Raw genomic sequence first — 21,726 nt, 5'->3', positions numbered from 1 at the left:
GATATCCACTCCAACTGCGACCAGGGTTGTTTCTCTCTCCTCCCTCCACCCGTTTTGTTCCAGTTTGCCCCGCCTCTCTGGCGGTCTGAGACTGCTCGTATTGATCAGCATAAGAAGCAAGACTTCCTGCTGAGTCCATTTTCTTATCCCATAAACACTGTTTTATGTCATCCTTGGATATATTCAGGAATTGCTCCTGTATCATCAAATCCCGCATTCCTCCAAAGCTGGTTACATCCCGTCCTTTGAGCTATTTATCAAACAGATTTGTCGTCTGGTTTACATAAGCCACATTACTTAGTCCAGGTCCTCTCTTAAAGGCTCTAAATTTTACTCTGTAAGTTTCAGGTGTAACTTGAAATTGTTTTAAAACCAAATCCTTGAATTTATTATAGTCAGAAGCCCCCTCAATAGGCATCTTATTGAATATGTCCAGAGCTCTTCCAGTCAATTTTGCAACCAATGTGGTCATCTTGTGAGCTTCAGGAATTTTATGGAGTGTGCACAGTCTCTCAAAGGTGAGAAAATATTCAGCAATATCACTGGATTCATCATACTGTGGACATAGTTGCTCCCATTTGTGGATTGTTGGGGAAGGATTGTTAGGGTTATTCGGTATATTCTGCTAAGCCTTTGCCTTCTCTATCTCCAGTGCATCTTCCTCTTTTTTTCCCCTCTCCTCCATTTCTTTTTCTTTTGCCTCCATAGCTCTTTGGTGGGCAGCCTCTTCTGCCTTCACCGTGGCTTTTTCTTTGGCCACTTGTGCATCAATCTCCATCTGTCTGAGTTCTATCCACCTTTCATTTCCTTCTGCCTTTCCTCAGCTTCCAATCTGGCTAATTCCAGTTTCTGTTGAACATTGCATTCTGTCATCCTAACCTCTCTGTGTTTAACCTCGCTATACCCGAGAGTTAGAAAGGGAAAAAAAACCCTGGCTTGTCAAATTTTGCTGTGCTATAACCTGATACCTTTTGTCTCCGATAGCTGTTCTCAGCCTATAGAAAAATCCTTTTTTTATGGAGATGCTCTGTCCCCCAGGCAGAGAGACAGAAAAACTCTAATTGCTTTCAGCTTAGAACCTGCTTCCAAGCAACCCAAAGGGAAAAAAATTGTCCTTTTAAAATCCTACTGTGCTTCTGGTTCAAAATGATCTCTAGTTCAAAATGATCCCACCGCTCTGCCACCACGTCAAGATTCCTTCCCCACTCTAAACTCTAGGGTACAGATGCGGGGACCTGCATGAAAGACCCCCTAAGCTTATTTCTACCAGCTTAGGTTAAAACTTCCCCAAGGCACAAAGTCTTTGCCCTTGGATTAGGTAAAACGCTGCCACCACCAAGTGTTTTAGACAAAGAACAGGGAAAGGACCACTTGGAGTCCAATTTCCCCAAAATATTCCCCCAAGCCGTACACCCCCTTTCCTGGGGAAGGCTTGATAATAATATCCTCACCAATTGGTACAAGTGAACACAGACCCAAACCCTTGGATCTTAAGAACAATGAAAAATCAATCAGGTTCTTAAAAGAAGAATTTTGTTTAAAGAAAAGGTAAAAGAATCACCTCTGTAAAATCAGGATGGTAACTACTTTACAGGGTAATCAGATTCAAAACATAGGCAAAACCTTAAGTTTCAAAAAGGCACAAAAACAGGAATATACATTCCCTCCAGCACAGCGAATTTTACAAGCCATTAAACAAAGAAAACCTAATGCATTTTCTAGCTAGATTACTTACTAACTTTACAGGAGTTGGAGAACTTGCATCCTTGATTTGTTTCCGACAAAGGTATCACACAGACAGACAAAAACCCTTTGTCCCCCCCCTCCCCTCCAGATTTGAAAGTATCTTGTCCCCTCATTGGTCATTTTGGGTCAAGTGCCAGCGAGGTTACCTTAGCTTCTTAACCCTTTACATGTGAAAGGATTTTGCCTCTGGCCAGGAGGGATTTTATAGCACTATGTACAGAAAGGTGGTTACCCTTCCCTTTATATTTATGACAGGGGCAAAGGCCCCTGGCTCTTCTACCTCCCACATGGTTAGCCTAACCACCAGGCTACAGAGTTATTCTCACAGTCATGCAAGGTAGATAACCAACAGGAGAACTGGCAGCAGTGAGGAGGGACAGCTAAGAACCTGCAGGACTAAAACCTGGGGCTGCTCCTGCTGTATTGCTGAAGCTCAGGCTAGAGTTTTGCTGGAGGATCCTGGGAAGCTAAACACTGCAGGAAGTATCCCCCAGCAGGGCCTGAGTGGCAGCCCCTTACAGCCCACTGATTGGCTCATGCTGGAATATAAACCAGGAAGCCAGCATGGAGAGCTGTCTGAGCAGGTTCCTGCTTGCTTCTGCTCCAGCCCAGTGGGGAGCTGGAGCTGGAGCTGGAGCTGGAGCTGGAGCTGGAGCTGGAGCTGGAGCTGGAGCTGGAGCTGGAGCTGGAGCTGGAGCTGGAGCTGGAGCTGGAGCACTAGAACCGGTTGTTAAATTTAGAAGCCCTTTTAGAACTGGTTGTCCCCTTCTAAATTTAACTGGCCAAAAGTAGCACCTTAGGCGCCGACTCCATGGGTGCTCCAGCCCTGGAGCATCCAAGGGGAAAATTTGGTGGGTGCAGAGCACCCACCGGGAGCTTCCCCGGCCCCAGCTCACCTCCATTCTGCCTCCTCCCCTGAATGCGCCACCCCGCCCTGCTTCTCTGCCTCCCCCCTCCCCCGGTTTCTTGCGAATCAGCTGTTTGTGCAGGAAGCTGGGGCAGGCTGAGAAGCAGGCCGTGGCTTCCCGCTCAGGCCCAGGGAGGCGGAGGTGAGCTAGGGCTGGGGGGTGCGAGGAGGGCCGCCCGCGCTGCAGCAGGTAACCCGGGGGGGGGGCCAAGCCGGGGAACCGCTCCCTGCCCCAGCTCACTTCTGCCTCCCTGGGTAAGAGTGGGAAGCCACGGCCTGCTTCTCAGCCTGCCCCAGCTTCCCACACGAACAGCTGATTCGCAAGAAGCCTGGGGGGAGGGGCCGGAGAAGCGGGGATGGGGGTGGCGCGTTCAGGGGAGGAGGCAGAGGCGGAACGGAGGTGAGCTGGGGCCGGGGGTGTGGCGGGGAAGCGGCCGGTGAGTGCTCTGTACCCACCATATTTTCCCCGTGGGTGCTCCAGCCCCGGAGCACCCAGGGAGTCGGCGTCTAAGGCGCCACTTTTGATGCGATCAGTGGGGGGAGCGGCCGTTCCCCCTGCTCCCCCCCAGCTATGCTCCCCCGCCCCTAGGAGCCAGAGGGACCTGCTGGATGCTTCCTGGGAGCTGCCTCAGGTAAGCACTCCAGGACTCCCTACCTTGCCCCCCGGCAGGTGCCTCTGGCTCTTAGGCCACCGTGGTAGGTGCCCATCCCACCCCTATCAGACCCTCCTGCCCGGTTCTGGGGGAAGTCAGGGGAGGGGGGTGGATGGGGCAGGGGTCCTGGGGGGTGGGGCTGGGCAACGATCCTCTCATGGGCTGAGCAGGGAACCCATTGTTAAGATTTTGGCAGCTCATCACTGCTCCAGCCCTCACCTTGCTATGGGCCCTAGGCTCCAGCTTCTGATCCTGGTTCATCCCTGACTCTGCTCCTTGTCTGCTGTCTATCACCTGTGCCTGGCCCATACTCCCTGGTCTCCTGACACAACCTGGTAACTGACCGGTGCATAGGCCCCCTCTATAGAGACCCCACGTATACCAGCTGTGGAGGTGGCTTGTAACTCTGCCCCAGATATGGCTTAGTCTCCAGAGCCTGGCTCATTTGTGGGGGCTGCTTTCAGCTGATCGCTTTCTCCCCGGGATTCTTAGGGGCGAGCATGCTGAGTGCTCCGTGGGCGCTCCCAGCACTGCAACCCCATGTGCTCATGCACCAGGGGGTAGGTCCCAAAAGATCATGGAGTTAGCTTGAAAACTGAGATTTTAAATGTTTTGGGTTTATATGTTTTGGGTTCTCCAGATCCATGTTGGGTCCTGAGCCTGTAGGGGGCTCTCAGTCACATTTCCCAGCTCCGAGGGGTGCTGGAACAATTTTTATAGCAGGGATGCTGAGAGCCATTGAACCAAACTGTATATGCTGGAAACCACTTCAAGCGAGGGGGTGCTTCAGTACCCCTCGCACTCCTAGTTCCAGCTCCTATGCCAGCTCCTCTCTCTGCTGCCACGACCACGAGCACTAGCAACTTACTTCATTAAACGAAAGCTGAGATTTCTGTGCCATCATATGACTTCTGGAGCTGGCCTTTAAGCTAAACACCGAATATGATGAGGGGTGGTTACAGCATGTTCCCGAAGTGCAGAGGGACAGGCGGTTGGTGGAGTCCCAGCAGAGATTCTGCCCTCTCAGTTTCCAGTCTGCACAGACAAGGTGGATAGGGGAGGTGACTTGGCCAAGCACACAGCGGGTCAGTAGCAGAGCCAGGAATAAAGCCAGGGCTCCCAAGTCCCAGCCCAGTGCGCAAGTCACCAGACTAGACTGTTTCCTGCTCTGAAATGAGTGAGACCCACAGGTTAGTTCCACTGCTGCACAAACAGCCCCTCGCTTCCACGCTCACACTATCCCCCCAAACACACACCCCACACCCTCCCCCCAAAACTTCTGCACAAACACCCTCCCCAAACCCTAGAGACTGTGTTAGATTCCTAAGTACAGTAGCTTTTGCCCTGAGTCCCTAGCCCTCTCCCCTTGGGGCTGGCCCATGATTTCGGTGTATGAACACATGAGACCGTCTGCACCTGCATCAGCCCCACGCCCACCCAGGCCTGGGAGTGCCAGGGAGGGACTGTGTGCCCCTGTGCCCATCCTACACAGGGACATGTTCAGGGATGCAGTCAGGGCAGGGTGGAGCAATGGGACTCCGGAGCAATGGGACTCCAGGGCCCTGGGCTCTAACCAGAGACCCAGTTTGCTAACCTGCACGTATCCTTGGTGTGCGCCTGCCTTGTGTCCGAGGCCCCTTAGGGTGGGGACATTCACCCAGGTTAGCATACACCATTTTGAACACATCTTTACACACTCTGTTGCTCTTCCCATGTCCCTGCTTGGGCAGCCCATTCCCCTGTCACGGACCCACAGGGTTGGTGCTGTGGCCCCAGCTTTGGAACAGCCTGCAGGAGGAACCCCTCAGTGTGCCAAAGACCCACTTAGTTCCACACAACTAAGCGCCATTTACACCTGTGTCTTACCTACCCCAAGAGCCAACAGCCCCTTTTCACCCACTGGGTAACACTGCAGCACACTTGAGAAACTGAGGCACACATAGGCTTTATAAAACTACAAAACTCCCACTTTGTCCCATCCCACCTCCCCAGCAAGGCTCCTCCCCCTGCAGTGGCCATGGGCAGCTCTGGCTATTGGGACTCAAGACTTAGAGGTGGGCCAGGTGCTGGCTGCAGCAAGGGGCCAGGAGGGACTGGGGGAAGGGAACAGGGAGAGGACGGGCTGGGCCAGGAGGGGAACAGCAACTCAAGGAGTGGGTGCTGATTAAAGTCAGTTGCATCCAGCTGGCGGGGTGGCTCTGCAGTGCTCTGGTTAGGGTGGCGCTGGAAGGCTGAGCTGTGCTGCCCCTGCCAGGGCCCAGGGAAGCTGGGCTGGCCCTGCGTGATGAGCTGGGGAGGCTCAGTTTAAAGTGACGTCAGGCCTGTCCCAGAAAGCACAGGCTGGCCCTGGTCTGTTAGAATACACAGGCCCAGAGCTGGGGAGGAGCAGCCTAGATCCAGGGCCCACAATGGTGCTTAGTCTTACCTGAGAAATCTGCTGAATCGAGTGTGGCTGGGGCACCCACGAAAGCTGCCTGCACACCAGAGCCGTGAGCATTAATGCGGATGATGCTGCTGCACAGAGAGAGCTGCGCTGAGCCGGGCCAGGGCAGGGGGAACCCCAGGCCCTGGGACCCCACGTGCAGGGATTCGGCATATGCCCCAGGCACAGGCCAGTTCACAAACAGGGAGGAATGTCACATGGTGGCTACTGTGTCACCTCCGCCCCCAAGCGCCTGGCAGCAAATCCCAGCTGCACTGACTCAGGCTGGGTAACCAGCTGATGTGCGTTGTTCTGAGTGCTGGGCCTCAGGCCTTGCAGGGTCCCTGCTGAGTTGAGGAGCCTGCCCAGTGGCTTGTGAAGCCCAGTCCCAGGATGTCCATAAAGCTGCTGAGATCCTGGGATCCCAGGAAACCTGCAAAGCCTGATTATCACCATCATCACTGCATTAAATACCGCCCCTCCCTGCCCTGGTCCAGGGTGCTCCCAGCCCCCGCGAATGGCAGGGCACTGGCTGGCTTTGCAAAGGAGTCCATGAGTTATGCATTAGTGATACTGAGCTGCTGAAATACAAGGCCTGTCCTGCTGGAGCACCAAAGCACTTTCATGGATGGTGCCTACACAGTGCAGCCCAGGGAAGCAGCTGCCGATCCCCACTGCCCTCCCGCAGCCCGTGATCCCCAGTCAGTGCCATGGCCCTGTGCAGGCTCTGCTAGGTACAAAGGAGAGAAGGGCTCATGCTCCGAGAGGAGAGTGGGGTGCTGGCCAGGGTGCTACGCTGTGCTGCCAAATCTGAGCTGGCCCCAAGTGCAGCAGGGGGCACTCTAGTGCAGCGCTGGCTGGGGCAATGGGTACACATGGGCATACACACCATGCCCAGGGGCTGCCAGCATTCCAAGAGTCACATGGATGCTTGGAGTCTGCAGAGGGCTGCCATAGTCAGATCTCCACTGGTGGCATTTCCTTCCTGTAGGACTGGCCTGAGCTCAACCACAGCAAGCCCCGGACATGGGAGCTAGTATGGAGCACAAGCGCCTTAGAGCAGCCGGAAAGGCCCCCGGGGGCTAACTAGCCAGCATGGGCAGGGTGTTCCCAGAAGTGTGTTTATCCCCCGGGTGTGGGTCCCTTGGACCACTCTGCTCCAGTTTGGGCTGCATGGATTTCGCAGCTTGCCTTGTGATCAGCAAGCTTGAGGGGGAGTCTGGTGACGCTCCCGGGGGCTATTCAGGGTAATAACAGAAAACACTTTGAGTCCTGTAGGAGAGCAGCTGCTCTGCATCTTCTCCAGCCAGTGATCACAGGGCGGCAGGAGAGTGGTCCTGCCATTGGTGAGGTCACCAGGACAGAGCTGGCCCCATGGCACAGCTGCCATGCCACATCTGTGACACAGGGACTGTCAAAGGCACCAGGACATCACCTGGGGAGACCGACACAGGAAGGTTCTGATGCCGGGCAGACAGGCACACGGCCAGGAGGAGCAGAAGGGTCGATAGCTGGCACTGTGCGCAGGCCCATGGGTGGGGTGGGTGCGGGGGGCATAGCAATAACATACTAGTGGGTAGGAAAGGAAAGGGAATTTAAAAATTGCTAATTGCCTATTAATGGTGCAAATCAAATCCTTCATCTTCCATTTGTTACTCATTCCTCCCCACCCCACCCCGCACTGAGCGTCACAGCATGGGGGTACCCTCCCCACAGGGGCCCTGAGTATCACAGCATAGGGGTACCTGCCCCACAGGGGCCCTGGGTATCATCGCACGGTGGTACCTGCCCCACAGGGGCCCTGGGTTTTGCCACACAGGGGTACCCTCCACACAGGGGCCCTGGGTATCCCTGCACAGGGGTACCTGCCCCACAGGGGCCCTGGGTAACACCGCACAGGGGTACCCACCCCACAGGGTGCCTGAGTATCTCCGTACAGAGGTATCTGCCCCACAGGGGCCCTGGGTATCTCTGCATGGGGGTACCTGCCCCACAGGGGACATTCCTAACTATGCATGCTTTTAACATCTCTCCTGCCTGCTGGGCTAGTTCTGCTGCACTGCTCATGTGTGATGTGCATCCATCAGGCAGGGTGTCAGAGGGGCAGAAAACAATACACCAGTCATGGACTCCCACAGTTTCTGACCCAGTGCATTATGGGCCAGTGCTAGCTGGGGAGATTCGTTGAGATTCAATATTGAGTTCTTGAGCTGCCTCTATATGCACTGATTTCCCAGTCAGTGGGATGTGGGACAGTTGCTCCCCCTCCTGAGCCAGGCAGGGTGCACTGTGCCCTCCCCCATTCACTCTCCAGACCTGACTGCCCTGCTGTGGGGCTAGCCCTGCAGCACAGAGGGAGGAAATTGTTCCTTTGCCACTGAAATGGAGCTGGGGCCGCAGGAAGCTGAGCTGGATGTGGTTAGGCCATGTACAGCTTCGCCCCCATCCAGAATGTGTAGAGGCTGTGTGAACATGGGCAGGTGGAGAGTCTCTTTAGGTGAATGGCCACAGTGTGTGTCCTCTGGCGGGTGTGTAACTGTGCATGGAAGTGTGTGGGGATGGGGTGATTCTGTGTGTGTGCGTGGGGGGTGATTCTGTGTGGGGGTGCATGCACACACGTATGCTGGGGATGGCAGAATGGCCCAGTGCTTAGGCATCAGCTGGGGCCGTGGAAGGCGTAGGTTCAGGTCTCTGCCACAGTCTCCCTGTGTGACCTTGGGCCAGTCACTCAGCCTGCCTGGGCCTCAGTTTCCCCCTGTTAAATGGTGCTGATGGTGCTGCCTGGCCTCCCCAAGGTGGCTATTGATGTGGGGCTCAGAGACTACAACAATGGGAGCAGATACATGGCATAACTATTGCAACTGCTTTAGAAAACTTGCATTGTAACTCAGCATCTTGCAGCCATGACCAGGGAGCGAGGTGGTCTGAAACTCACGTTCTGCTCTGAACCCTCACTCCGATCCTCCCCAGAAGGCTGCTTCCCAGCTGGCATTTCTCATGCACGCTCCCTAGCTGGAGGAGACGGGGAGTGAGAGGGCAGACTCTGCAATCAGGTTGGCAGTGCATCATGGTCCATCAGTGCCACTCAGTGCACACACCTTGAAGGCAGAACTTGCACTGTTGTCACCAAGGGCCTGGCTTGGCTGCAGAATCATTGTGGCAGGTGGTGCACAGGAGGAGGGAGCCCGACCTGCTGCCCGGAGCTCAGGCTGGCTGTCAGAACAAGCCTGTGGAGCAGGCACGTCTGAGCTGGGGTCGCTGTGGGAGCTGCACCCACAGCTCACTGGGCTGTTTACAGAGGCACATTCAGTTCAATAGAACACAGGCACTCTTAAAACTCCACATGTCTGCAATCCAACACCCTTAGCTCTGCCCCCAGCCCCACTACCCAGGGCTCATAGGGAGCCTGAGGAGCAGCCCAACTTCAGAAACATTTCACGGCACTGCCCCCGCTGAAAGCGCCCCCATTCTGGCCATGGGCTTCAGTGTGTCTGTGACTGTGGGACCCCAGCACTCGCCAGGCCAGGGAGTTGCAATGGAGCCTGTGAGCAGTATGGGAACAAGGGGGTGCCGGCCAAGTGGGGTTTCCCATCTGTGTGGCACAGTCTGGTGATCCCTGGATTGCAGAGGGCTGGGGAGGGAGCTGTTTCTGGATGGTACCTTGCAGAGGGGCTGGGTGCACATGCAGCAGCTGAGTTGGGAACTTTGGCCTCTGTTGGGACAGCCACGGAGATCCACTGGCTGGGAGCTGGGGTGTTCATGGTGGGCGGGGAAAGGGGAGCTGATACAGGGGGAAGCTGCAGAGACGTATGTCCCAATTTCCCAGCTGTGAAACTCTAACCCCAGTGAGCTAGGGATGCTTTAATGCATGGAGTTCTTGTAAGCGTCTTCCTGGCTGAGCTCTGCTAAGCACACTTCTCAACGCCTCCAGTTAGCTGAGTCAAGCTGCAGAGCTGGGGGTTTGGAACCTGCCCACCCCAACCACACCGTTGCTCAGATACTCTTCAGCATTGCGCAGTTGGCCAGGTGCACTCTGGGGGTATCCTTACTAGCCCCTGCACAGGCAGTACAGCAGAAGGGGGGGCCCGGGCCTCTCTGTCCTAGGTACAGCTTCACCGTGCACCCAGCAGTGCCCGTTGGGGCAGGGGCTGAAGGCTGCAGGCCTAGGAGGTGGACATGCGATGGGGGCAGACAGCAGGCTGCCAGAAGTCCCAGCGCCTACCCACAAGAGGAGAGGAAAAGAGAGGATAACCGTCATGGGGCATCTGCTCTGCAAGCAAACTGGGCCAGGAGGTGCCTATGGGGGACTTCTAGGGGGAGCTGGGCAGGCCCGTCAGAGATTAACTGGTGTGTGTGTGCGCGTGTGTGTGTGTGTGAGAGAGAGAGAGACAATGGCAGCCTATACAAAAGGCTGTCTCTAGTTACCTGGCAGCTGCTGAGCACCTCATCAAAAATGCAGGGCCTCTAATGAGGAGTCGTAGAGGTCTCCGTCAGCCCCCCGGTGCTGCGTCTGCAGCCACACAGCATTGAGGGCACCCAGGCTGGGTGGGCTCATCAATAATGCACCCGCTCTCTCGAGGACTTGATACCGCGCTGCAGCTTGGGTTACCAGTTAATAGCTTTGGTTACCGCTGATCTCAAAGAGCCCAGCCAGGGGCCAGTGAGAGAAACCCAACCCTGCTTGCTCTGGGGTGTGATTTGGATGGGACAATGCACAGGGATGGCTGGATCGGTTTTCAGATGAGAAGGTTTGATTTGGGAGGGTAGGGGGAGATCGGCTGCCTTCAGCGTTCACAGCCCCAGGGCCCACCTCTCACACCCTCACCTGGTGGCAGAGATCTCCCGCTCAGCATGCAGCTGCCCCTTCTCTCAGGGAGTGAGAGGCCAAGCCACTGGGCAAAACAAGGCATTCCCAGGCAAGCGCTCTGACAGCTCCGGGGCACCCCAGCACCAGTGCCAACCTGTGTGTGTATATTCTACCTCCTCGGAGCTGGGCCAGTGCTCGTTGCCTACAGCTTCCTGGGGCAGAGAGTAGCCAGTCCCTCAAATACCCCAGCCCCTGCAGGGCCTCAGGGGCCTGTCCCCTTGCAGTGAGGGTGGGTGGGATGGCTCCAGGACACTCCCAAAAAGTCCCCCACACAGCTAGGTCTGGAGCTGGAGCCACCAGCCAGCTTCCTGCCCTGCCAGCAGCAGTGGGAACTGTCCCCCTCTGGGCCTGGAACATGAGCCTCACCTGTCTGAGCTGCTGGACCCACTGTGAGCTCCGAGCCAGTGGAGTGCTCTGTGCGCCAGCCCCTGGAAGGGGACAGAAAGCTGTGCTCCGTGAGCCTGGGGGACACACAGAACAGAGCAGAAAGCCACAACCTCCGGGCAGGCAGCAGAGCCTCAGCAGGGCTGGGATCCCAGGAATTTCCTCCCAATCACCTCCGTCTGTCCTGCCCACCCTGCCACTGGTAGTGAAATGCACCGGAAGCAGCGAACACAGGCTCCGGGGCAGACCCAGCGTGGCCCCTGACCCCGCAGCAGCAGGACCTGCTCCCAGCACAAGTGGGGGCCACATGATCAGACCCGCAGAGGGCAGGGATGGTCGTTCCTGCCAGAGATCTCGGTGAGGGGCACTGCTCAGAGCCCAGGTGGAACGGTCAGACATCCAAGGAGAGACCAAAGCCCATGCCAGGGTGCAGCCCGTTACCCTGAGTGCCCTCTGGGGATGGGGATGGGCTCAGTTGTGGCATTTGGCTTGGCTTGGCTTTTTTATTATGCATTTAATTCCAGCCTCTGCCATGTTCCAGAGGTAGCCCCTTGGGATCCCTGGCCCAGGTCATGTGACTGGGGCAAGGGAACAAAGCCAGCATCCCTGGGTGTCACACATTAATTCCCCAGGCCCCTCCCCCTGCTCTCAGGCTCCCATAAGCCCACTTTATTGCCAGCTGGCTGTACATCCAGCAGAATCCACCCTGGCCCGGCTCTGTGTGACTGAAGAGTGGGTTTGGGAGCTGAGGCAGAGCTGGACAGGTAGGCACCCAGACTCAGGTTGCTGTTAATGGAGCATGACCACTGGGAGGGTCCCTTCAGCCGTGCTGGAAAGTCGGATGTTTGAAAACCCTGCTTTAGAAACCCATTACCTAGAGGAGAGGCGATCAGTTGTTCTCCTTAGCCCCAGGACAGGACAAGAAGCATTAGGTTTCAGTTGCAGCCTGGATGGTTCAGGTTGGACATTAGGAAACATTCCCTACCAGTCAGGGTAGTTAAGCACTTGAATAAATTGCCCAGGGAGGTTGTGGATTCTGCCAGCGGAAATTTTAAAGAGCTGGTTAGACAAACACTCATCAGGGATGGTCATAAGAACAGCCATACTGGGTCAGACCAAAGGTCCATCTAGCTCACTATCCTGTCTTCTGACAGTGGCCAATGCCAGGTGTCCCAGAGGGAATGAACAGAACAGGTATCATCAAGTGATCCACCCCCGTGTCATCCATTCCCAGCTTCTGGCAAACAGAGGCTAGGGACGCCATTCCTGCCCATCCTGGATAATAGCCATTGATGGACCTATCCTCTATGAATTTATCTAGTTCTTTTTTGAACCCTATTATAGTCTTGGCCTTCACAACATCCTCTGGCAAGGAGTTCCACAGGTTGACTGTGCATTGTGTGAAAAAATATTTCCTTTTTTGTTGTTGTTTTAAACCTGCTGCCTATTAATTTCATTTGGTAGCCCTTAGTTCTTGTGTTATGAGAAGGAGTAAATAACACTTCCTTATTTAGTTTCTCCACACCAGTCATGATTTTATAGACCTTTATCATATCTCCCCTTAGATGTCTTATCTAAGCTGAAAAGTCCTAGTCTTATTAATCTCTCCTCATATGGAAGCCGTTCCATACTCCTAATCATTTTTGTTACCCTTTTCTGAACCTTTTCCAGTTCCAATATATCTTTTTTGAGATGGGGCGACCACATCTGCAGGCAGAATTCAAGATGTGGGTGTACCATGGATTTATATAGAGGCAATATGATATTTTCTCTCATTAGCTACCCCTTTCTTAATGATTCCCAACATTTTGTTCGCTTTTTAGACTACCACTGCACATTGAGTGGATGTTTACAGAGAACTATCCACAATGACTCCAAGATCTCCTTCTTGAGTGGTAACAGTTCATTTAGACCCCATCATTTTATATGTATAGTTAGTCCTGGCTCAGTGCCGGGGGCTGGACTACATGCCCTCTGGAGGGCCCTTCCAGCCCTAGATTGTGGTTATCCTAGCCCGCACTATGCTGAGCCACCCCCCATACATATCCACACACTAGCCGCGATGAGCCACACTACCCCTTTGTGCCGATGTACCTGACATGCATGGTCAGATGGCTGTTGTCAGACGCATGTGCCCCTCTCTCACACTTGCCCCTGGCGTGCCCTGCCCGTGCCCCCAAGCCTGTGCAGGCGTGTTGGGCTCCTGTCAGTGCCTCGCTGACTGCTGGCCCTCCCTCCATCATTCCCTTGAAGCTGCGCATCGCCTGCAAGGACGTGCCTGCCACGACGCTCTACGACGTGCTGCATGACACCCACTACCGCAAGAAATGGGACTCCAACGTCATCGAGACCTATGACATCGGGCGCCTGACGGCCAACGCTGATGTGGGATACTATGCCTGTGAGTAGGGGCAACGGGGGGCTGGGGAGGTGGTGCAACAACCTTCCCCTCCCCTGGGCCTCTCACCTGCCACCCTTCCCATCAGGCAGGGCCTCAGCCCTAGTGTTGCCAGGCATCTGGTTTTGGACCAGAAAAGGGACCCTAGCACCTCCGGTCGGCACCGGTATCCGGGCTGTTAAAAGTCTGGTTGGTGGTTCAGCGGGTCTAAGGCAGGCTCCTTGCCTGCCCTGGCTCCGCGCTGCTCCCGGAAGGAGCCACGAGGTCCCTGCGGCCCATAGGCAGCCAGAGAGCCTCCATGCACTGCCCCCGCCCAAGTGTCAGCTCCGCAGCTCCCATTGGCTGGGAACCGTGATGAATGGGAGCTGCGGCAGCTGGTGCCTGAGGACACAAAGGCACTGCGCAGAGCTGCCTGGCTGCCTATGTGCCTAGAGGCCACAGGGAGCTGGCAGCCACTTCCTCGGAGCTGCTGTAAGTGCCGCTAGGACCTCGCACCCCCTCCCACACCCCAATCCCCTGTCCCAGCCCAGAGCCCTCTCCTGCTCCCCAGACCCCTCATCTCCAGCCTGCACCCCCCCTGCACCCCAACCCTCTGGCCCAGTCTGGAGTCCCCTCCCACACCCCAAGCCCCTCATTCCTGGCCCCCCCCAGAGCCTGCACCCGCAGCCCAGAGCCCATACCTGCTCCCTCTCCCCAACCCCAGCCCGGTGAAAGTGCATGAGGGTGGGGAAGAGTAGCAATGGAGGGAGTGGGGAATGGAGCAAGTGGGGGGCGGGGCCTCTGAGAAGGGGCGGGGCAGCGTTTGGTTTTGTGTGATTAGAAAGTTGGGAACCGTACCTGGCCCTGCGCGAGGTCCTAGCTGTGCGAGTGAACCCAGGGCGGGATGTCCCTGGGAGGGGGTGGGGGGACATGGCTGCAGGTGCTTGGGGAATAACAGACTCTCTCCCTTGCAGGGAAGTGCCCGAGCCCCCTGAAGAACAGGGACTTTGTCACCCTGCGCTCCTGGCTGCCCCTGGGCAATGACTACATGATCATCAACTACAGCGTCAAGCACCCGGTGAGCCCCTGCCCTGCCAACCGCAGCTCTGCTCCTGCTGCCTGGCAACACCCAGGGGAGCCAGGCCTCTACCGAGCACCACCTCTCCCGCCAGCTTGTCTGCCTAGCCTGGCATCACGCACTGGCCTTTTGGCTCAGAGGTAGGGCTCAGGGCAATGCTGGTGGGAAAGGCCCAGCCAGGCCAAGCCTTGGTGCTGGCCTGGCCTCCCAGCCACAGGGGGCACAACTTGTGGCAGAGCGGGCTGGAGCATGGCCCCTGTGTGGCGTGGCTGCCCGGTGAGCCTGTGCACAGCAGGCATTGAGCTGTGTGCGGTGTCTCTCTGCAGAAGTACCCACCGCGGAAGGACTTTGTGAGGGCTGTGAGCCTGCAGACGGGCTACCTGGTCAGGGCCAACGGCCCCCACGGCTGCACCCTCTACTACCTCACCCAGGTGGACCCCCGAGGTGAGCACCCAGCATGGCACATGAGCCAGGGGGAATGCTGCAGTTCCTCCTGCTGGGGCAGAGGTGGCTTGGGGGGCAGAGGCAGCTCCATGCAGGGGGAGGTAATGCTTGACATGCTGTACCTGGGGGGAGACACCCCCGCAAAGCGATGGGGCCAATTTCTTGGCACCCCCCAAACACAAAGCTGGTGATGAACAGTGAGGCAAGAACATGGACCATCCCCGGGGGGCCTGTCCCCAAGGGAGCAGCCAGCCCTTTGCTTCCCTTCCCTTCCCAGTTCGGGCAGGGGACATCAGTAGGGCAGCAGAAGACTATGTGAGAGCCAGCCAGCCAGACACATTGAGCTCCACCTGTCTGCCCAGTGCCCAAGGGCTGGTGGGGCTTGCTGCCCACTCCCCCCGCTCCCCATCCCCTTTCTCCGCTAGGCTCCCTTGGGGACACTGCTGCACTCCTGTGCCTGCCTTGGGTGGCCTGGCCCATCGGTTAGTGTTTGCCAGCTGCTGTGCCCTGTGCTCGGCTCCACCCGGCTCGCACCATGGTTATGTGCTGCAGCCTTCTCTTCCCTGCCCTCAGATCAGAACTAGCCCCTGGTCCCCCACCCCCGAGCCCATCTCCGGGCACCAGCTTTCTGGCATGGAGAATGGGGCGGCAGTCCCACGGCGGCAATTCGGCGGCAGCGGCAATTCAGCGGCAACTGCTTGGGGCAGCAAAATTGGTAGAGCCACCTCTGTCTCCAGGGCACTGACAGCCCCACAGCCCTGCTCCCTGAGCCCATCCCCAGGGCACTGCCAGCTCCACAGCCCCCCCCCCGCCAAGCTCCAAGCCCATCCCCAGGGCACTGCTAGCCACACAGCCCTGCCCCCCAAGCTCTGAGCCCATCCCCAGGGCCCTGCCAAGCCCCACAGCCCTGCCCCCGAGCTCTGACCCCATCCCCAGGGCACTGCCAGCCCCACAGCCCTGCCCTCCAAGTTCTGGAGGCTGCTGTTGGCTAAGCAGCTGTTGACATAGGTTTCAGGGTCCCAGGGCAGCCCAAACCTGCCCCCTTCCTCAGGGAGCAGCACGGTGGTTCTGAGGCTCATGGGATTTCTGTTGCTGGGGGGCACACTGAGCACCCCTGGACTGATATCACTGAGGTAGAGAGGAAGCTATATAGGGCCAGAGTCCAGCTCTCTGCCCTGCTCAGCCCACAAGAAGAGACAGGTCCCTAGCCACTCCGAACAGTGCTGAGGAGTGAGCCCCCCTTCAGCCGCAGCCATGGGGCTGGGCACCCCACAACTCCAGCACTGGGATCAGTCAGGAGCCACCACAGCAATGGGGCTGAGAGAGGCACTCAGCCGGCCAGGAAAGGCTTGGCCCCTGGCTTATCCTGCAAGATCTGGTACCTCCTCTGCCTGCCCTGGGTGTGGTTGCTGGGCCAGCAGACCCAGCCCAGCTGGGGAGCTCTCACCTCCTTCCCAGAGCTCAGCTGGATGGTTATGGTTAATTACAGCTGCAGCCAGTAGCCTTGGAGCTGCTCAGACCTCCCACCTGAGCCCTGCCCCAAGGAGCTCCCTGTGGGATTCAGGCAGGGGCCTGGTGGCTTCCATGGGGCACGCCAGGGAAAGCTGCTCCTCGGTTTTATGCATAAACTGGTTTCCTGGCGGTGTCTGCAGCATTACTGACCTTCTGGGGTGGGGGAAGAGACCAAGCCACCCCACTGTGCAGCAGGCAGGCCTAGGAGCCCCGGCCCTGTCTACACTAGTGCTCCAGCCCTGACATCACAGGAGATTTAACAAGAAACTGAAGTGCAGACAGGAGCTTAGACCCCTTGTGATGGGGCATCGGCGCCAGGGAGGGACGGCCCCACGGAGTGTACACTACCTGCTGTCAAGCTGCCTTTCTGGTATTTATGCCGTTGGACTGCCAGACACAAGGACAGAGAGGGACAGACAGCCCCAGAGGAGCGCTGGGGCTGCCTCACTTGCTGTCTGAGTAACTCGGGTTTGTTCTAGGTTCGTTACCAAAGTGGGTGGTGAACAAAGTGTCCCAGTTTGTGGCTCCAAAGGTAAGCTGGGTGCGGAGGTGGCTGGGTTACCGCATGCTGGCAGGGGCAGCGGGCGCCAGCGGGTTCATCCAGCTTGCAGCACCGCTCCCCTTTAGCAGAGTGACAGCTAAGCCATGCCTGGAGGCTGTTATCAGAGTAAGGCCTGGTGAATGGAGCAGTCTCCGACCTGGCCTGGCCATGCCCCCGGGGGCTCTGCTTTCCCCACTCTGCTCACATAGGCCTCGGCTATACTAGAAAGAGTTTGCCGGGGTAGCTACACCAGCCACTGACCCCTAGTGATGACAGCTTGCAACGGCAAAAAGGCCTTTTGTCTTCTCAGCACCGGCTTGGCTAGTGCAGCTGTGCAGAGCACCCCGTTGGGGTGCAGCGTGACTGGTGCTGTTCTGCCAGCATAATCACACCCTGAAGGGTATGAGCTATCCCAGCAAAGGAGATTACAAAGATTGGAAAAGAGACAACTGAGGAGGACTATGATAGACGGCAAGAAAATCATGGCTGGTGTGGAGACAGTGACTACGGAAGTGCTATTCCCCCCTTCACACAAACCAGGGATCACTCACTGAAATTAATAGGCAGCAGGTTTAAAACAAACAGAAGGCTGTACTTCTTCACACAACGCACAGTTAACCTGTGGAACTCATTGCCAGGGGATGTTGTGAAGACCAAAAGTATAACTGGGTTAGAAAAAGAATTAGGTAAATTCATGGAGGATAGGCCCAAATGGCTAGTAGCCAGATGGGCAGGGATGCAACCCCATGCTCTGGGTGTCCCTAGCCTCTGACTTCCAGAAGCTGGGAGTGGATGACAGGGGATGGATCACTTGATTGCCTGTTCTGTTCGTTCCCTCTGAAGCACCTGGCATTGGCCACTGTCAGAAGACGGGACACTGGGCTAGCTGGACCATTGCTCTGACCCAGTAGGGCCACGCTTATGACTCTTTTGCTGGTATAAGCTGCATTTCCACAGGGAGTTTTGCCAGCAGAGCTATACTAGCCAACAGAGCTAAGCCAGCAAAACTTGGCAAAATAGACCTGGCCCAGGTCATTGGCTAGAACTCACACCACGTTCATATCAGTGTCCCATAAGCAAATAGCCACCAGATGCAGGAATGGGCTTCCCCTTACTGACCCCTTCCCCTTACTTTTGGTACTGGGAGCTAGTCAACCAAAAAAAAACCCACTGACTTTTAGTAAAGGGACAACAACCCCCTTATACACAGGTGCCTGTGGGCCCAGGGAGGAGCAGGGCAGTGACAGGGAAATACGGCTGGGCAAAGCAGGAAGAGACAAGGTTCAGGTAGGCCATCCCTGTGCAGCCACGGTATACCAGTGGCATGGGTGGGCCCACCAGATCCTACCAGCGCAGCAGAGAAAGGGGAATCGCTTTGGGGAAGTCCCTCCCTGTCCTGATGGATCCAGCCACCTCATGCATATAACGCAGTGGCACTGTGCTGCAGCCTCGAAGATCAATTAGACCACAGGGTGTCCAAGCCACTGCCCCATGGTGCTTGTCAAGGTGCATTCTGTGCGACACATGGTCAGTGGTGAGCAGCTGCCTAGGCCTGGGCCATCTAAGTGTGGCTGTGAGTTCACGCAGCTCCCAGCACTGTGGGCACACAGCACGTCTGTGACTCCATCTCTTGCACACACCCCCGTCCACCCCGCTGGTGCAAGCTCACGGGCCTCTTGTTGCAGCTAAGAGCCTCCAGAGCTTTGATTCGCTCACGCCTCCTCCAGGACTTGCCACTCCCTATGGAACTGAGTTGTCTCTAACTGGCTGCAGCAGCCCAGCGGGGGTGGGCACAGGGAGGAGGTTCAAGGACTGTGGTGCTGTGTGCACTGTACAGCCTGATACACCAACAGCAGGAACTCAAGGCAGAACATTTCCCCTGCTGGGGCACCCTCAGGTGACCCCACACCCAGCCTTGGGGTGCCATGGCACCAGCGCTCCCGGCCCCTCCCTCCCTGTTGCTGGGAAGGGGGTGGGGAGTGCTGTGCACGGTGGGTGATGCTGGGAGGGGCGTCCCTGTTTCCTTGGCTGCTGCAGGGAGGTTTTCCCTCTTCCCTGGGGCACTCAGGGTCTCCTGTCCTTGCCCTCCAGTGTGTTGGCCCTTCTCTTTCCCGGCTGTGTGTGTGGTGGGGGCAGGGAGAGGTGTTCCCCTGCTCTGGGATGGGGCTGGGTCTCTAATCCTAGTGGCTACAATGCCAGTCTGGCTGGCAGCATGAGAGCAGGGATGGGGCTTCCACGGCATATGCAGCCCAGGGCTCCTATCCTGCCTCTTGTGTGTGGGGCTGGAGCCAAGTCAATACCCTGCACGTGAGCATGGCTGTGAGGCCACAGGCAGGGGAGGGCTCCCACTCCCACCCTCCTGCATCAGGGCCCCCTTTAGGGGACCCTCAGCATTCCAGGGGAGCCTGGAAAGGGGCTCAGGAGGAAAGCACCCAAGGGCGTTGCCCAGGCCTGGCGAGCTCCGGCCAATGGGAATGGACTGCAGGGCAGGCTCCAGCCCTGGGCCCCGGGGGGATGGGGAGACTGCCAAGGGGGCTCGGTGACAGGCTGGGGCTGCTCTGCCCCTCCAGGCCATGAAGAAGATCTACAAGGCAGGGCTGAAGTACTGGGAGTGGAAGCAGAAGCATGAGCCTGGCTTTAAGCCCTGGGTGTACCCAGAGCAGAACACGCTGCCCAGCATCAGCCTGGCCGAGCTGTCCCTGCAGCACGCCGACTCCCTGGAAAACATTGATGAGAGTGGCCTGGCTGAGGACAGGACGCATATCAGCGATGATGAGGCCTGAGCGGGGCCCGCAGCCACCCTGTGCCTGCCAGCAGGGCGGGGGAGAGGCCAGGCTCCTGCCCCTCCATTGCATGCTCAGGGGCAGTCAGCACCATTCTCCCAGCACCCACAGAAGCCTGGCAGCGGATTGGGGGCATAGTTACAAATTTGTCTCCAGTACTCTTGGTGTGAATGTATCCTTCAGCATCTGTACATCCTGCTCCTGGCACACAGAGCCCTCCGTTCGGGGGAGAAAGAACTGCCCCCACCCACCCACCTGGCACACAGAACCCTCTGCTGGAGGGAGAGAGAACTGCCCTGACCCACCCCCAGCACACAGAGCCCTCTGTTGGGGGAAATGCCCCTACTTTGCCTGACCAAAGGCTCTGTGGGCAGCCGCCCAGCCCCCCGGGGATGCCCTGGCCAGAGACAGAGAGCTGGCTGTGTAAGGAGGAGCCCCAGTCTGTGCAGGGGTGTTTCAGGGATTCTCAGGGGGCTGGGGACGGCTGGGGCAGGGCAGGGCAGGGAGTAGGCATCAGCATTCCTACCCCAGCTATTTCTCGACTGCTGCGGGATCTAGTGGGGCTCTAGACAGCTGGATGTCCCCTGAGGGGACTGGACTGGCCCAAGCTGCCACCATCTGTCCCTGCCCCAGCTCTGCAGCAGCACAGGAATGATTTAGGCCTGTATTTCCCCTCTCTGCTCCCATCTTCCCACCCAGCAGCTCACTCAGACAGGATGGCCCCTCCCAGACCTCCGTGGTCCTGGCCCTGTGTCACCTGCTCAGCTCAGGGGTGCCTCCTCAGCCACACCCCCAGTGTCTGGCCATCCCCCAGTAACCCAGTGGGTCTACTCCAGCCCAACACCATTCTGGGGCTCTGGGAGCACGTGGGGGTGGGGCAGGAGACTGGTCTGTCTTTCCTTCAAGACCTGGGACTGGACCCAGCAGGGTGGCTGCTCTCCAAACCACTGGGCTCCAACCGATGTTTCTCCCGGCGATCCTCCTCCAGCGTTTGCTGCTGTGATTTCTATCAAACCAATAAAGGAATTGGGTGTGAGCGTGCTTCCTTTGGAGTGACACACCGGGGTGCACAAGCAACACCCAGATGTCTGCGGCAGCAGGTCATTGTGTTTAAATGCATGAGGCACTGGGGTGCCGTGGGGTAGGGAGAGCCTGGATGGGAGGGACAGACTCTACCTTAGCCAGAGAGAACCAGGCTCCTGGCACAGAAAATTACTGTGGACTGGGGTTATGTCAACCAAGCACTGGAGGAAAGGCAGCAGACACTAAGGAGCACTCAGCGCACACCAGCACGTCACACAGGGATGTCACTAATATGAAGGTTTCTCTGCATCCAACAAAGGCTGGGACAGAAATCCCCACAGAAGTGGAGCAGGGCCAGGCTGAAATCACAGATCTCCAGCCCAGGAGAGGAACAGGGTTTTCAGGCCAGGGCATTAGACACAAACAGGCCCATGATGAGAAATTAAAGCTATAAACAACTGACTGCCATTGCAAGGAGCTGAAACCCCGACTAGGTGACCTGGAATATTTGGCCCTGGGGAGGCTCTCAGCCAAGCTAGCCCTGCTGAGCCCTGGGGGGGGGACAAAGAGCAGCGGGGGCTGTAACAGCTGGTTCTGAACTGTACAGGGAGGGAGATGCGGGCATAGAAGTGAGGAGGGGTCCTCAGTGAACCCAGTGAGATCAGAACTCTGAGCAGAGGCAGCGCTCCAGGAGCATCGGTACGGACAGCTCTCCCAAGGCCTGTGAATGCCAACACACGAGCAGCCTCCCACCCGGTGAAGGATACCAGGTGCTCCCTGTTGGAAATCAAAGAGACACGGTCAGAGAAAGCAGTAATAACATGGGGGGTTGACGACCCGCATATAAACCGGCCAAAGGTCACTCCAGAACAAGGGTTAAGGAAGCAACGTCTTGACACCTTGCCTAGCTGCATTGAGGAATGGCTGGTTCTGGAGTGCACGCGAGAGGCTTCACTCACCGTCATCCTGAGGCACAGCTAGAAACCGGT

General features: G+C 57.1%; 1 protein-coding gene across 2 annotated transcripts in view; it reads left to right on the top strand.

Annotated features, from left to right (window-relative positions):
- LOC102942079 (START domain-containing protein 10) overlaps positions 1-20,750 on the top strand; it is an 84,135-nt gene extending 63,385 nt beyond the window's left edge. Inside the window, exons 2-6 of one of the 2 annotated variants that reach the window (XM_043521328.1) lie at positions 13,233-13,380; positions 14,331-14,434; positions 14,761-14,878; positions 16,870-16,922; positions 19,502-20,750. In XM_043521328.1, the coding sequence (XP_043377263.1) occupies positions 13,233-13,380; positions 14,331-14,434; positions 14,761-14,878; positions 16,870-16,922; positions 19,502-19,714 (636 nt within the window). In that variant the 3' untranslated portion in view covers positions 19,715-20,750. Of the gene's footprint in view, positions 1-13,232; positions 13,381-13,752; positions 13,849-14,330; positions 14,435-14,760; positions 14,879-16,869; positions 16,923-19,501 lie in introns of those variants that run through there. The other variant, XM_043521329.1, reaches the window with a different exon arrangement.
- Positions 20,751-21,726: the final 976 nt, after the last annotated feature.

Source organism: Chelonia mydas, chromosome 8, assembly GCF_015237465.2.
Source record: "Chelonia mydas isolate rCheMyd1 chromosome 8, rCheMyd1.pri.v2, whole genome shotgun sequence".
NCBI classification, from domain to species: Eukaryota; Metazoa; Chordata; order Testudines; family Cheloniidae; genus Chelonia; species Chelonia mydas.
The sequence above is the reverse complement of the archived record's forward strand: the minus strand, read 5'-3'. Positions and strand labels throughout refer to the sequence as shown.